The 17,694-nt window shown below is 43.2% G+C and overlaps 1 protein-coding gene across 1 annotated transcript; it reads left to right on the top strand.

Moving 5' to 3' along the window:
* Positions 1–1,835: 1,835 nt before the first annotated feature.
* On the top strand, positions 1,836–12,356 carry chst10 (carbohydrate sulfotransferase 10). The gene is made up of 6 exons (XM_036544688.1): positions 1,836–1,927; positions 2,874–3,016; positions 6,881–6,987; positions 7,148–7,382; positions 9,409–9,514; positions 10,402–12,356. Exons 2-6 carry the CDS (start codon positions 2,905–2,907, stop codon positions 10,940–10,942), a joined length of 1,101 nt encoding a protein of 366 aa, XP_036400581.1. The 5' UTR covers positions 1,836–1,927; positions 2,874–2,904; the 3' UTR covers positions 10,943–12,356.
* The last annotated feature ends 5,338 nt before the right edge of the window (positions 12,357–17,694 follow it).

Raw genomic sequence — 17,694 nt, 5'->3', positions numbered from 1 at the left:
CTGACAAATGAACTGTAACTTTATGTCCATGCCTGGAGGTATTGCATGGGAAGAGACAATCAACTGTTCTGTGAAAATCGTGTAGTCTTTGTTTCTCTGGCTACTATAATTAAACATTGTTCTCAAGATGTATGTACTGTATCATGTAACACGTCAAGTAGGATGAGGCTGACGTCAGACCACCCTCTCAGGTGACATTTGATTTGGCCGTTAAAGGTAGACAGCTTTAAGGGAGGAACTCCATGCCACACATCACCCAGAAGGACAGTGATCATTATGGCCCAACACTTTTTGTGGCATCAAGCAGCCTTCGAATGGTTCAGAGCCTTGACTCAAGACTAGGTTTCACAAGTCTGCAAGAGAATTGTGAAATTTTACTCATTTCACTACGTGTGAATCCCTTTTGTTACGAAAGGGGGAAAAAAAACAGTGCCCAGGTTCAGTTTACCTCTGCCATTCTGATTAGTAATGGTCAGAGTACATTTTCCAGTGGGAATCATAACTGAAAAAAAACCCAGGCCAATTGAAGGAAAACTTCCAAGTCATCCCCTGACCCCCGGAAAAGGTGGGTAGGATATAGTCATGGAAACCAGTGGAAAAGAAAAAAATCTGGGAATATACATCAAAATAGGCTGGAGAGAAAGCCAGTGGTGGAGTATGATGGACTATGAATAGCGTCTTCCCATCAAAAAAGCGGGGAGGGATATTCAGGTCCAATCCACACTGAGCACAGACAATGAGCAGAAAAAAGCAGAGTTAAAATTCTCCAAGGAAGATCATAGCTAGAGAGAAAGGTATTAATATTCCTTAGTGTCCACCAGCTGCATGTCATTATTCTTTGTGTGCCATTGCCCATCTTTGATCGATTTCACACTCTCCCACAAAGCCCCAAACATATATATATTCAAATATATGCACATATGTTCTTCATATTTCAGTACATACACATTTGCAAAATTGACTCATTGGCATTCAAAGCATTGATACCAATATAATGACAACTTAGAACTTTCAAATTTACCGCACCGAACGCACTTCAGAGTATCCCACTCCAGTTTGCTGTCAGTGGCTGTCGTACTGACTTCCGTTCTTTGAGTGGAAGACATCCTGGCAAAGAAATATATCTCAATCCAGAAAACCATAAAATACAATTTTACAGCAAACTTAACTAGATGCTGTAATGATTCAGTTATCTATATGACTGGCTCCAGTAGACAGATTATTTTTTATCACAGCTCTTCCTTCTGAGTGTTGGAATAAAGATCCTTGATGAATAGATAGATCTTTATTTTTAATTTATGTGTGTGTGTGTGTGTGTGTGTGTGTGTGTGTGTGTGCAAAGCACACATTTTATCTATATGTTTATCTATATCAAATTTTCTAAATTTACTCATTACCAGGTCATCATAGGTACTCCACAAAGGTAGATGTCTTAGGTGTAAAGGTTTTAGGTAGCATCCCTTCTTCTGTCCTGTTGGCCATGCAAGCTGAAAGATCCCCGGGGAGAAGGCTGTGTAATTCTCCAAGGTTGTGAGGGCTTGGAGCCATCATTTGGTCTATAAAAGATCAATTGGACTGGAAGGTGCTCAGGGAAGGAGGGAGCTCAGGGAGGGGCACCCCTGGAGTCAGTAACTTAGAACTGTAAGCTGACAGTATCTGCTTGTCTCCGTATACATGTTCTAATAAATCGTTGATTGTTGTCTGTCTCTGGCTGGGTCCCTGACTCTCGGATCCCGCGAAGTTTTTCCTCATCATGAGCTCTGTAGGTAAGGCTTCTACCACAAGGGGGAGACGTTGTTCTGGGTCATGTTCACGTAAATGCAACGGAGCTTGAGTTGTCTTCTCCGCAATGGGCTACAGATGAGCAGGGGTCTGCAAAGATGGGTCGATCCGTTTTGGCGAGAGTTACAATATAGTAAATTTGCAGGTATGTGGTGGGAGTTAAGTTGTGGGTTATGTTTTGCATGCGCGTTATTGCGATGTGTAAAATTGTTCAGTGGGATTTTCGTTAGCTAGCTAGCTATGTATGTAATGCGACTGGCCGCGCGTGTTTGAGTACCATGATCCAGGGCCTGGAGTTGCTGTCCTTGCCCAAAATAAGCACGGGTAGTGGACTCGAATGCATCTTTGTGCCCGGCCTAATTAAGACAAGATTTCAGAATGTAATATGCAACGTTTCGCGGATAGCAATGGGGCGACTCGATACACCCGGATGCTCTGTTGTAAACATCCCTGTTCGGACTGAACAACGTTACATTTCTCTGTTTTGGGTCCGCTGTGCCTGTCAGGTTCTCCTTGTTTGTGTTAGCTAGATGCTGTAACGTTACCTAAATTAGCTTGCGGACTATGTTCTAGTTTAACTGCTTAGACAAGCTAAGGTACAGTATGTTTGTTTTACGAAGCATACAACAGCGTATTAAGTTGAAACACCTGAAATGACAATAGAAATATCCTGCACGGAAGTGAGGTTGTCAGTTCGTTGTATCATGACTGCAGCATGCTACAGTTCCATGTCTGTTTACTCGCGTTGCTACTAGCAAGCTAGCTTCAGATAATCGGCTTTGACAGCCATCCAAACGAATTTAAACCCATTGAGTTGCAAGGTGTAACTGGCACTTACCACATTGCAATTGTTGTGAAAAAACAAATACTATAAAATGGAAACGAATGAACAGGATTCTTCTGAAAAGAGTGGCACATTAAAATGGGCGTGTAAATTTTTCGTGTCTGGAATAGTAGATTATTACTGCCACTGAAAACGATAATATAATAAATGGTAAGATAGGTTTGTGGAATTTAAGATCTCGTATCTCATCAAATGTTTAGCGATGCAGTTCTGCTTCAACAGCTCATCTCGTTCCATTCTCGCGCAGGTGTCAGTGCGGTGCTCATGGCCGACGGCTGATGTCCGACACGATGCGGCACCACTGGCTGCTGGTCGGAGCTTGCGGCTGGGTGCTGCTCATCCTCATGTTCGCCAGCAAATTCATCAATTTCAATTTCAGAGTCCCTGATGGTAAGCGTCCGTGTTCAAACACGCCGTCATGCTTGGGGCAGTGTGCAGCGTAATTGTTGCTGTACTCGGATACGTTGCTGACTCAGCCACTTACTTGACCACAACTGGCCCGTTTAAAAATCCAGCCGTATAGATGGGTGACAGTATATGTAAGATATAAAATGTATGTCAGTATGGATAAGGGCTAAGCAGGAAAATATGGTTATGTGTTGTTTTTTGTTCATACAAGGATTCAGTGAGGATGTTGTGTAGACATAGAATGATGAGCTGATTTCAAGAGTTGCAATGTGAAGAGTAGTCATAGAAGAGTGAGGCTTCACCTTGAATGAAACTATCATTTACTGTAAAACACTGAATCAGATGAAAAGACTGTGGACGCATGGTAGCATGGTTTGAATCAGTGTCACTGATAATGCATGATAGCTCCACATGGGTTTATGAAGCCATTACTCTCACGTTACTAGTAAAGAGCAGAACACATTTGGGTGTGCACGTTGAAACTGCTACAGTTCTGACCATGTAGAGTGGCATATATAGGATATGGAAAGGAGTAGATTTGTGCAACAGCTCACGGACAGGAGACAGGAGAATGTCAGGGGCTTCACTGCATGGGCACACCCTTTGATGAATAAGATAATGATGAAAAAGGTTGGGAATCTATGTAAAATGTCTCTCTTTCTCCTCACACAATTGTACTCCTGATGAAGAAAGGGTGTACTTCCTGTTTGTGGGTGCAGGACCATAGAGTTCTGAGGGTGCTTCCTGTTTGTGGGTGCAGGACCATAGAGTTCTGAGGGTGCTTCCTGTTTGTGGGTGCAGATCCTGAGTTCTGAGGGTGCTTCCTGTTTGTGGGTGCAGGACCATAGAGTTCTGAGGGTGCTTCCTGTTTGTGGGTGCAGATCCTGAGTTCTGAGGGTGCTTCCTGTTTGTGGGTGTATGGTCCTGAGTTCTGAGGGTGCTTCCTGTTTGTGGGTGCAGGACCATAGAGTTCTGAGGGTGCTTCCTGTTTGTGGGTGCAGGACCATAGAGTTCTGAGGGTGCTTCCTGTTTGTGGGTGCATGGTCCTGAGTTCTGAGGCTGCGCCAAGTCTGTATGTGGGTACCCTCATAATGTAGAGTCTGTGGGTTCTCAGTCTTGGGGAAGGCACTGAGTCTGTCAGGTCACCCACTTTGGCGTGTTAACTGGAAAGGTGGCTCATGCACTTCTCATGTTCCAATTCAAACATCAGCAAAACGTCATGGAAAATACTTTTGAGGTGTGGTATGTTGAATTTGTCTTTTGCAAATTTTGGCCTATTTTTGCATCCTTTACATCATTGTCAATTTTGTGATATACAAGGTGTATTCACAGTCTTGTTGTCATAATTAAGCTTTTAGTGTGTACTGATACATTTTTGTCTTTCGAGGTTTGTTGGGAGTTTATATACATTCATTTTACATTTTTCAAAAATACAATTAGGAGTGTTTAAGAAGTAATTTCTTTGTTGTAAATGTTTTGGTAAGATATATACAATGTATACTGTACTATATACTATACTACTAGATACTACATTGTATGAGTATGGCAGGTTTCATAATAGCTTTAGAGATATTTCCCTTTGCATAAAAGGGGGAGTTGTCAAGGCTATGTAGCAAATATAATATGATTGCCAGTGCTCTGTATAATTACACTTATTAGATCCATTGAACATATTGTGCAGTCCTAGTGAGCAAAACATGTGAAGCTTTTCCAGTGTCCTCTTTAGACGCATGGTAATTTCTCCCAGCTGATGTTAATATGGCTGCATTTTCAAGACTTGGTTCCCACGTATCTCATATAAGCAGTTATTGGATATGAGAATAATTGAGCTGGCCCAGCTGGCAGAGGAGTGTTCATTTTACCTCCAATTTATTCCTGAAAAGCTCCATTATACCAGCAACCCACCATCCATTTTCTATCATATACTACTGTGGAAAAAAAAACACTGATGTCTTCAAAAGCAACAGTGGCCACCCAGACAAATGTGAAAGCCAAGATATTTGGAACAAGCCTTCCCTTGCAGCTTGTAAACTGTAAAAAAAATCTTGCAAATTAGTGTCATCACAGAGAGGATTTTGGCACGGAGGCAGTGGCATTCCTTTGTCACACTTCATGGATAAATGTGTGATGGTGTTGGGGGCACAGTTAAGAACTACAGCAAAGGCAAGTCTTCTGTGGTCTAAGAATTCTTGGCACCAAGTCTTCAGCTTTAAAAAAGAGAATCCACCAGGCATGAAATATATATGTATTTCAGTGTAAATGCTAGAAGGCTAATATAATAAGCTTAAGAGCAGACTCAGAGATGCTAAAGCAATCACAGCGACTCAAAAGTTACATACAGAAGTTACTATTGAGAGGCCTACTGTAAGTGTACATAGTATTAACAATCATACTCTGTTGATAGCCTTGATATCTCATTCTTCATTATAATGCTGGCAATATCTCCAAAAATGCAAGACATCCTACTTTGAGAATCACAGTGTTCATAGAATACAGTCTGTAGTGCTGCATGTTCATTATCACATTTTTGAAGTTTGAATAATTGATATACACCGATTTTCTGGATACATCAAAACTTTTAATATGACAACATTATGTCTGGATCTTGTGTAGATCAAAATATGACAATATCTAACCTAGGTAGGTAGGTAAAAAAAAAAAAAAGTGGCAGAGAAGTTGTACTCCAATAAACTATCTCAAAAAATGTTTAGGATGGGAATTCAATATTGTGCTTTTGTTCAGATTTTTTACTTTACAAATACATTAAAGAACTTTAAAGAAAACCTGAGATGGTCATGCCAGAGTTAGTCCCATTTCACATACAATGACTCCAGTGTAGGTATGAACCTACTTAAGAATTATTCAGTAAGTCCCTGACTCATGTTCAAAACACCACCTCTGAGCATGCTCCAGTGGCTTCAATTAAAATGAGCAATGGGGGGAACTTGCTGGTGAGCCTTGCATGTTCAGAACTCACTTTCCATGTTTTTAATGGGCCCTCTTCTGTGAGATTACCTGCAATTTGTCTGCTGGAGACGGAGACACTGAGGTGCCCCTGTAGCGTCAGGTAATTATAAAGCGTTAGGCTTGTAGAGCCATCCGTGTCACTGAGGTGGGCCTTGCTCAGGCACATGTTAGGGCACTGATTTGGCCCAAAAAATGACTCTTTTCTGTATAGAAGAGAGTCAGTGTGTGTGTGAGACAAATATGCATACACGCATATGCTGTGCTTGTTCCTGAGTGGGTGTTGTAATTTGTTATGTCTTGAAGTCCTAATTATTTTCTCAAGAAGCCCTAAAAACCCATTGGTAGCCTTCATGAGCCGGGCTGCCAGCAGAAAAATGACCAGAATGAAGCAGTCAATTTTGCATCAGCCCTGGAAGGCACACTGTGGGACATAATTCATAATCCATAATGGGGCAAGTTTCTGGACTGACTCAGGCACCTCAAAACTTTTGGCTCACTAGGTGTATGGTGTCACTTTACATTTTACTCAAGATTCGCATTATCTTTATGCATTAATTAGCTGTGTTTCAGCTAGTGGGCAGTGAGGTAGGTGTGTTATTTTGCTCCAATTAACAAGAGGTATTGAGGCCCGATCAAACATACATGGGGCAAATACACACCTGAAAATTTCAAAAGGAAAAAGAACATGGGAAAAAAATGCCTTTTGGGTAAAAGAGATAACTCACACTGTGGTCAATACATTCTATCACTGATATATTCAGCTGTTTTTCATTTGAGACAAACTCCATGGTCCAGCATGATAACTGCTATCACATGCTGATGGCAGCCAGTAAGATCCCTCACACAGGGACATAACAGTGATCCCTCACTCTGTTTCAGACTATGGGGGTAAGCCAGAGATGTTGAGCTGGACAGTCTCTGCCATGAAGAACGTCAAATCATTGGCAGCTCAGGAGTCGGAGCGGAAACCTCAGCCGTCCGACATGGTAAGACCACGCCCCCCCCCCCCTCCCCCCTCGCAGTATCCACAGTGGGGAAGACATAGAAAGAGAAGCGCTTTTGTGTGTGTGTGTGTGCGGGGGTGCGTGCGTTACAGTGACTGTGTATTGTGACTTTGTGCGTCTGACCTCCATTTGCATGTGGCAGCCCTCGGCCGACCCTGCCTCCGCGGAGCAGTCAGACTGGCAGGCCGTGGCGGCGGAGCGTCTGGAGCTGCTCGCCAGCGTGTGCAGGAACGCCTCGCTCAGGAACCTCACGCACACGCCCGTCAGCAAGTTCGTCCTGGACCGCATCTTCGTCTGTGACAAGCACAAGATCCTCTTCTGCCAGACGCCCAAAGTGGGGAACACCCAGTGGAAGAAGGTCCTCATTGTTCTGAATGGTGAGGGCCCAGATCTCGGATGTTACAAATATCACTTGATTATACAGAAGAGCATGTCAATTAGTTTGATATTCAAATACCCCATGGCTCATAAGACCAAATATTTGAACAGTAGAACTAGGGGTGTGCGATATGACGATATTAGATTGTGAACGATTAAAATGTCTCCACGATCTGCCTTTACAAAGAGATTGTTAGTATCGTGCTACAGTGCACATTCTATCAGTTGCAGTTCTATGGCTCATACAGACAAAGTTGTTTTGTCAGCCAAAACCACTTAGACACACCAATAAACCAATAATAGCAAACAGTAGGTAGTGCCTTGGAGTTCTTCCCCTCCCCCTTTGGTGCCCCCGTCCCAACATGCAAGGCCGCGTGACGTACCTTCACATTCCCTCTTTGGCAAAGTAGCGGCATGGATGACAACGCGGAGCTGTTGGTCCCTAAAAAGAATTCAACATGGAACTGGTCTGGATTGTCCAAAACTGACAGATCCGCAGTACCAGATACCCAGCCGCAAACATTTTTCCAACACGGCCATTCCACGGCTGTACTCTGAATGCCGCGACAAGGTTCAACACAAAATTCAAAAGGTCCAGTTTTTTGCTACAACAGCTGATTTATGGTAGGGAAATTAGTTTGGTTGTATTGTTCAGTAACTTGCAAAATAGTCTTAAAAACCAACATGAAAAAGAATCGTGATAAGACCGTGGATCGTGATCCTGCCTGAAAAAAATCGTGATATGATGTTTTTGCCATATCGCCCACCCCTAAAACTCTGCTCTGTCTGACTAAGCTCTATATAAAACAGCAGTTGTTTATGTGCAGATATATTAACTGCAAAGAGATTTGCTGTCCCTCACTTTCAGACAGGATAAAGAACAACATTCTAAATTACTTTCAGTAGGGTTCTTAGGCCCTCCTTGGTGAATATTGATAAATAATAAAGCAGGACTTTCCTTAAATTCTTTTTACATGAGCAAGCATTGGAACACCAATTCAGGTAACTCATCAGTAATATTCATGGATGAAATATTTGAATAATTGAATATTCTGTCTCACTCCCTTATTATTGTTGGGGATAATTATGCTCCTCTGTTCCCAGAATCAGTCCCGCTGTTTGTTGAATGTGCATCTTATCTTATCTCTACTCTTATATCCATCCAGAGTGGTGTGCACTCATGACAGAAGCTATGTACCCCTGGCAGAACAAAACCACTTTCATCGTGGGCTGATGACATAGCTGGATTGAACCCGGGCCGTAGTACTCAACCTTGTACTTGAAACATCAAGCATTTTCACTGGTTGTGCCACATGCTGACATAGGTCTGCATAACAAAAATGATGACAAAATAGTTCACCCTTTTTCTTTTTTTTCTATCTGGAATGGAGTCAGGAATAAAATGGAAAGAGGTATAATGACCCAGGTATAATATTACTTTACATTATTGGCATTTAGCAGATGCTCTTTTCCAGAGCGAATTACATAGGTTACATAATTTTTTACATGTTACCCATTTTCTACAGCTGGATATTTACTGAGGCAACCCTCAGTAACCCAGGGATAACAAGGTAGTGTTTCAGCTCTACAGTAGAAAAGGAATAAGATGTAAGAGGTCTGGCCTTGTGGTGACAATTCTCTACAGAAGTGCAGATGATTGGTTGTCTTCCCTCCTGACAGATTACCATTCAAGAAAGGAAGCGTATGTGTGAGAGTGAAGGTGATATAGAACATTTAGTCAAACAGTCTACCAGGTTCAAAAAAAGACAAGGATTCCTTTGTTATCAAGAAAGGCCTAGAATGCAGACCTGCTGTAGATTGTTTAGCTTGTGGCTGTCCTATCTTATATCCCAAGGTCCTCTGAAGATTCCTCGCAGCAGCAATAGTGTAACGAGGAAGCAGTTTACCAGGATAGCTATGTGGGTCGATGGAGAGGTGACATGCTGTGTGGGTATGGTCCCTGTTGGTCTGCACAGAATTAACCACTCCTTTTTCCTCTTCTCCTGCCCTCCTTCTGGTTTTCAGGAGCCTTTTCTACAGTGGAGGAGATTCCTGAGAACGTGGTTCACGACCACGAGAAGAACGGCCTGCCTCGCCTCTCGTCCTTGAGTAATCAGGAAATCACCAAAAGGTAGGAGGCCTCTGCTTATACCGGCTGTGACAACTTTACTGACCTCTGGTGCCAGTAGTGATGAAACGCTGTCACTGTGGGACTCAATGAGTCAGTGAGTGTGTGGAGAAGCTGGCCAGTGCTTCTCACAAACAACAAGGAGCAAATGTACAAAAAATAATTTCAAAAAATCTAATAAAGAACCAGTCTGAGTACATGGCCACAGCTAAACTGCTGACAAAATGGTGAGCTTCTAGAAGTAGTCACATACCTGCATGTAATGTGCCTCTAAGGCAGGTATGGCTTGTCAACTCAACTAAAACTACACAGAGATAATCACTTACAATTAAATTTGTGTGATTTTCTGTAAGAGGATGAATGTTACCAGTACCCAAATATGAAATTTTAACCCACATCTAGCTGTGTGGTACATCCTGTTGTGATACAGCAAATGAAACATACATGAAACAGTGCCCTCTCTGTCTTTAATCGGATCAGGATTCTTAACCTTGGTCCCGTCGAGTGGGATCTATGCAGGCTGTCCAGTACTCCTTAGATTACATAAACAGTCAGTGCTGATGAGGGGGTAGGGGGATAACTGGGTTTAATATAATGACAATTACTTAAATTAAGGAAGTGATAAGGAAGAGGTTACATGTATGCCCTTTGAGTTTTGGGTTGCATTCTGGGTACTCTAATCCTCTAGGTCTAGTGCTGAGTAGCTGTAAAGATACTGGGCCTCCAGGACCAGGGTTGCGTGGCCCTGTAGACACTACAGCCCTGTTGACACTCCAGGTCCACTGTCGACCTCTAGGACCAGATTCAAGAAGAGCGAATAGGTAGTTGTTAGTGAAATCTGAAAGCGTGTTTCTGGGCTGACACTCAATGCCCGATTTGCCTCCCTCCAGACTAAACACATACTTCAAATTTTTCATCGTCCGGGACCCCTTCGAGAGGCTCATCTCCGCCTTCAAGGACAAGTTCCTGCAGAACCCGCGCTTCGAGCCCTGGTACAAGCATGACATCGCCCCGGTGATCATCCGGAAGTACCGCAAGAGCCACCGGGAAGAGGGCACGGGCCTGCGCTTCGAGGACTTCGTCCGCTACCTGGGCGACCCGGGCCGCCGCCGCCTGGACCGCCAGTTCGGCGACCACATCATCCACTGGGTGACGTACGCGGAGCTGTGCGCCCCCTGCGACATCTCTTACAGCGTGGTGGGGCACCACGAGACCCTGGAGCGGGACGCCCCCTACATCCTGAAGGCGGCCGGCATCGACCGGCTGGTCTCCTACCCCACCATCCCCCCCGGCATCACCCGCTACAACAGGACCAAGGTGGAGCGCTACTTCTCCGGGATCAGCAAGCGGGACGTCCGTCGCCTCTACGCCCGCTTCCAGGGGGACTTCAGTCTCTTCGGCTACCAGCAGCCCGATTTCCTGTTGAACTAACCGAGGCGACGACCCCCCCCATCCCTTTTATTTCCCCCTGTTCATCTCCCAATGACGGCCCGGCCTTCGGAGGAGGCGGGGAATGGGCCGCGTTGGGGTTTCCTGACTCTGCCGTTCGGCGCTAACGCAGAACACGGGCAGGTCGCCCGCTGTGTTGCGAAGCCGGGTTTGATGGGAGATGGCGGCTCGCGTGGGAAGGACGGACATGGGCGGATCTGTGGCTCTGGGTGCTGCTGTCTCTGGGAGGTGCGGGTCCCAGTTTCATGTTCTCCTCGCTCTCACCCTTGTGTCACCACGTCGGGAAGCCTGCAAAGCCAGTTTCAGTGCCTGGGAGCCACTGTGTTGCCATATGACCACGCAGGTGCCACAATCTAGTCTAAACAACTCACAATCTAGTACTTAAAGTACTGTATGAAAATAATAATAATAATAATAATAATAAATATCATAGTAATAATAATGTTATCATGTAGTGACCTGCTGTGACATTCTCACATCACTCCTTTATTGGGAGTATATATAAACAGCTGTACATGGACTAACATTAGAATGAAATGGTCTGGCACTACTGTATATGGACTAACACTTCAGTGACGTTGCAGTGGTAATTGTGCACAGCGACCTATGAGACCAGCACTGTCGTTTCAAACAAGAGCTGGGTCAGGGAAGGACAAGTGCATTAGACCAGCTGCTTTCAGTCTTAACAGAAAATGGAAACCATGGAGAGTGTTTGTGGGGTATGTGTGTGTATCTGTGTGTGTGTGTGTGTCTGTGTGCGTGTGTGCAGGTGCATGAGAGAGAGTAACAGAGATACTCCACATACGCAAGAGCAAGGATTAGGGTCAAACTCATAGAGCCAATTAGCTCACTTAGGAGATTTATTAGTAGACGGATGAACAGACCATAATTCTCCATTTGTACTCATCTTGGTCCTCTGCAGCTGTAGAATGGCAAGTTTGGATCAGTCATGGAGGTTTACCTAGTGACGCCCCCAAAACAGTTGCGAAACAGCCGTCGCCTTTCCAAAGGACAATGTAAAGCTGTTCCAAAGGGGAGTTACATCATCACTGAACTGAATCATTGACAGTCCAAACTCATGTTGTTGGCCTGTTCCCCTTCAGAGGATGGTTAGATAATTGGATTGCGGTGAGCGGAGGAGGGAGGCTCATTATTGATACTGGGCCTCTGTCTCTCCAGGGAAATAATCTGTGAGCCTCTCAGATGTCCACATCCCTCTCGTTTCACACCACTGTGAAACGGCTTCAGCACTGCACCAGCAGCAGGAGGAGGACACAAGCCGTTTTGTCCCACCAGGGGGCGCCGCTCAGCTGCAGCTGAGCGACAGGATATCACCTGTCTGTAAAACACATTCACTGTTCGATTTCATTTTCAAATGGATAATAAAGTTTTCTGTGCACCAAAATGCAGTTCTGTTGTGTGTTCCTCTCTTCTCTCAATGTGTGGCTCAGGTACAGGACAATCGTACAGGACCCATGGACAAGGAACATGCTCCAAAGTAATAAACATTTTCAGTGCCAGTGGAAATAACGGCGCTCCATTACTAACAAATGCTACAGTGCCATTTACAACACTTTTCTATATATGTAATAAATTAGAAACAAATGTGGTACAATAGCAATCATTTTACTGTTTTAAAAGTGTGAAAATTGTTTCCATGTTGAGTGAAAGGTGAGAGGAATGTATAACATGTTGTATAAATCAAGGATAACAGTATGAAACATTTTAATGAGCCATTCTCTGGCTTTTTGCCACACAGGCTGTATCAATCCTGGGTCCTTGACACTGCAGTGCTTTCCTCTGTTTTGAGAGTAGTGTCTAATGAACACCCCTAGAGTGAAGTGGAACTTGCTGTGGGGTAACTGACTCCACATCATTCAGATACTCCTCTCTACTTACCGGTTTTAGTCCCTGTGATTTCAAAAACTGGTACACTGACCAAAGAGCCTTTAGAATCTGTATGAGGGAGAAGGTAAACACTTTAACATAGGTACTTCTGGATTGAGTTTTGCCTCAAGTGCAAAATGGTAGGTATGAGTGCACATTTGCCCAAGGCAAGAAGTGAGTCTCTGTTGTTGGTTCTCAAAATTCATAGGCTGATGATGGAAAGAGTATACTATGTTTGAATTATCCCGCAGAAGAACATTATATCTGAATTTTAATGCATCTCCACCCTTAGCAGCAGTACAGATAGGATGAAGAGCCACATACAGGCTGTGCTCCAGTCTCTTATGTTGCATCAGTGTTGAACTCAGGAGCATCCATGTATTTCCACTGTCCATCTGCCTCTGAAGCTCCATCTATATGTACAGACATAATTACCTCTCTTAAAACATACCATTGTCTTTCCAGATTCATAATGAAAAGCAGTCTGTGAGTGGTATTTGTTTGTGGATAAATGTGTTAAAACAGTGTCTGAACAAGTTTTTATATGTTTGATGGATATTATGAAATTGAAAATATTAGCCTACCAAGCTGTTGAAATACTATTAAATCACCCTTTGTGCGGGGACTGGTTTTCTTGCAACGTGTATGTTGCAGTTTCTCATGCTTACCACTAGATGGCGCCATACCTTTTCTTTGGATCACTGCTCTGTACGTTTCTGGCTCTGAACACAAAGGATGATTAATGAGACTGTGAGTTTGTGATTCAACATCTCCCCAGTGTTAACCCTCCTGCAGATACACCACAATCCATTCAGTCTCCATATCTCCCTTTTAGCTTATCTCCTCTAATTATGCTGATAAAGGCTGCAGGGCAACAATGTTACGGAAACAGCTGATTGGTTTACATCAGATAATAACATCAAGGAATACAATAATAACCATAATAAACATTGTTTATACAACAGACTTTTGTGTGCAAAGTGCTTAGGGCCCTTTCCAGTTAAGAGGTAGTAAAAAAACAGTTGAAATAAACACAAATGCACACACAAATGCAAAAGTATAAACGGTAAAAAAACAGGCAGGTATATAAATAAGTCATAAAACGAGAATAAAAAATCAGTACGAGTTACAAAGACTTGAAACCAAGCTGACTAAATGACTTTCTAAAAGGGACTTTGTACAGTAAGTACAGACCGAGAAGGGACTGAGTAGAAACCGTTTGTGTAGTCCTAATGTTTCCGCCATCAATAATTAAGGGTCCTGCACAGACAAGGCTAGGTCACCTGTTGTTTCTAAATAGGTCATTAGAACATAAAGTAAACCCTTGCCTGGCTGCCTGAGAAACTGGTTTGGCTCATAGATGTACAGAGGGGCCATCTGAAAAAACGCAGTCAGTCTGGAACTACACTTTCATGACTGCTCATTATATCTCTGTGTTGCAGTTTGATTGACTTGTCACCTTCAAAGAGGAAGTTTAATAACTGTTGGAACAGGATGTATTTACTTACTTTAGTTTATCAGTTCCGTAGCTGGTTGTTAAATCTATTTTTATAAATGCCTTTTGGCAAAGTGGTCATTGTTACACAACGTGCCGGTGAGATAAGAGCAGCCACTGTTTATTGATTGAATGTCCTTTGACACACCCAAGGATAATCTACCTTTAAGAAATGTGGGCCTTCAGGAAACATGCCATAATGAACATTATGACAGAACTTGTCCTGTCATAATCAGCCCACAGGTGTATAGCTGAGGTTTTTAATGGACCAGAAAGCCATTTTTCTTGTAGGGCAAAGTTTTTTTTTTTTTGCCTCTCATTAAGCATATTACTTCACTTAGACCTCCTTGGAGTCCCAGGCTGTTGCGAGAGGTAACATTGGGAAACCAGTAGGGGTGGTCTTCCACCTGGACCAAATGAAAATCCAATGCCCTATTGTAGTGATGGGAAAACTATACTCTACAAGGTAGTATATTTCAGTGGGGCAGTAAACTGAGGTACTGTCTCAGTGTGGTCATGGAGGACTTCCACAACACTTATAGAAAGAAAAGGGCAAACTGGTAACCTGTCTCTCTTAATCTGGCCACTGAATCAGCCCTCCTATGGTTGATTGAATATGCAGTAACCCATCTTGTTTCTGTAGGTCATCAGTGTAAAGGGGTAAATGACTTCTCAGCTGACATTCCTGCTTAAATAAATAAATTCCAGGAGTTCTAAATGCATCTGTCCTTCACCAGCACATGTATGTCAAGATGTTTTCAGCCCACTGTGCCAAAAGACCTGGGAGTCAGCTGCATTCTTTCCCTTCTCTGAACCCAAGAGGCTACAGTTAAAACCAAAAGACGCACGTCAGTCTGGCACTGCAGAGAGTGCAGCCAACCAAGGCTGGAAAGAGTCCATGCTTACACCTGGAGGGATCTAAAGACCAGAGGACAGACAAGGCAACAGAACATTGTGAGGCCAGAGACCACACACCCACCTCTGCAATGCCAAGCAGCACCATACTTAATAGTTTTATCTCACGTGTGATCTCGACCAGAGGACTTAAACCTGGGTTGCGAGCAGATGTCATTACCTAAAGGATTACTGTTAATTCAGATTAAAGACAAGGCACTGGCCCAGGCTTTCCTAGCATTAGCTATACTCTTTAGCACGTGCTTTCCTTTGTGCAGGCAATCCACATTTACCCGATTCCCCTCTCCCCAATCACCGTATTCTCCTGGGACAAACAATGACATTTTGACCTTTATATGCACACATATATCCTGTCTCCATGGTCTCAGTTAGCAGCGACTTACTGTTTTCACTGAATTTGTAGCAAGATGGCCCTTCTCTGTTGGTCATTTTAGTTGGCAGTTAGGCAATGTAATTAGGAGACTGGACTTGTGTGGTTCCAGATTCAAATCCTGGCTAGCACACTGCATGTACTTAACCTGAATTCCTGAAGTTGTGAAAACTGTAAGCTATGCAAGTCATTCTCGATAAAAATATCTGCTAGCAACAAAGAGAGGGAGAGAGCTAACAAGCAAAGGAGCACAAAGTGAGGAGAGATGCAGAATTGCTAAATGGACTTCAGCATTCAATTCTCTTTTAATCTGCTTCATCAAGTATAGCGTCTCAAATGGACATGCACTCAGGAAATGACTTTCAGATATTCACATCAACTGCAGCTAAACATAGAATCATATGTATTTCAACAGAGACATGAGTTTTGGTGGTTAACATCATGGTTATCCAGTCTATGAACACCTTTGTCGATTGTTTTCAACTTACGGGACATGTGTGTTTGTACGAGTTGCTGTTGCACAAAGTTGAATGACCCCTATTGGCCAGATATATTGTCTTAAATTCCAATGCATCCAGTATCTCACAGTACAGCTTTTGAGTGCTGTGTTAGTAAGTTGAGAAATGATCATTAGAAGCGGATGGAAATGTTCATGAAGGCCCTCTTCGATGAAAAAACATAATAGCAAATTTATGTTCGGTGCACCAGAGGTAAGGAGGCAAAGATGGTGACCAGAGATTGAAGAACGGTTTAAGTAAACTGTGACTTTGTTAACAGGTTCTCTAACAACACGGAGCATTGCAGAATATGTACAGTGTACAAGCAGACTAACTGACAAGCAAACAAAAATAATAGACAATAATCATAAAATTGCCTGCAGTAAAGAAAACTGCTCTGCACAGGTGGTTGCCTTGGCTTTATTACCACAACTCTACACAGGTTCTATCAAGATGTAGCCCTTCCTGTAAAAATGAACCACAACTTCACTCGCTTACAACAAAAATGAGAAATAGATTTCAACAATCACAGATATATTAACTTGAAAATCCGAATTAACCATGAAATGCAAACAGGGGTAATAAACATCCATATAAAAGCAAAACATTGGACAACCTAAAATCCCGTTTACTGCACTTATTGTGGTAGCTCCCCGCTTTAGGGGGGTAGGAGGGCTCGACTTGTTTGGTCCTAAAGTCAAAAGTGCCCTTTCCTGTCAGATCGACCATTGCTAAGACATACCGTTTTTTAAATTTGAGCTCCTGCCCTCTAGAAAGTCGGTGCACGGCCTTGCTAACGATGCTACACTGGATAAGGGCGTATCTTCTATCAGCAGTCACGTTGAAAAATGAAAACCAAGGCTTACTGTTGCCATAGAAACAGCACAGCTCCGCAGCGGTAGTGGTCACAGAGAGCCTCGTGCCTTTCCTCCCCGGACAAAGAAAGACTCTTTTGAAACGTGGAGTTTTTCCCATTCAAAGTATCTGCGGTATTGAATCAGCAATTACATGATTCTGGTTCCTTTCTCCATCTATTGGTGACATATACTAAGATTACATCCTCTTTGAATAGGTTCCCTCTATGCAGCCAGACGTTGTGATGACAGGAAACGGCACAACAGGTGCCTCTGTCTCACGTTTGATGCCGTTTCTTCAGTTTGCCACATGTTTCTGCTGACCCGTGTCCCGGCTGATGCAGCGCGCTGCGGACTGGCAGCGCTCCCCACAGGTGACCATAAGGATGGTTGGGAAAGACAATCGCAAGGTACACTCATACAGCAGCTGCAACATGTGCATATGCAGAAAACAGCAACCAGCGCGTCCTCCACATATAGACCTTTTTTGGCCATTATTGCATAATAATGATAAACTGTATTTACTTATTTTTCGTTTTTGTGTTATTTTATTTTGCGTATGTTTGCAGAGTGGGCGTTACCTTGGCCTTAGAGATAGGGAGACATTTTTGTCCATCTACATACACTCTACACATTACGTAAGAAAAATTGGCCTTAACTGAAAGAATTGTTACATTTTTATTTAAGCCTATTACAAAATTAAATATGGAAGGTAT

This window comes from Megalops cyprinoides, chromosome 14 (assembly GCF_013368585.1).
Source record: "Megalops cyprinoides isolate fMegCyp1 chromosome 14, fMegCyp1.pri, whole genome shotgun sequence".
NCBI lineage: Eukaryota > Metazoa > Chordata > Actinopteri > Elopiformes > Megalopidae > Megalops > Megalops cyprinoides.
This window is presented reverse-complemented; position numbering and strand designations above follow the sequence as displayed.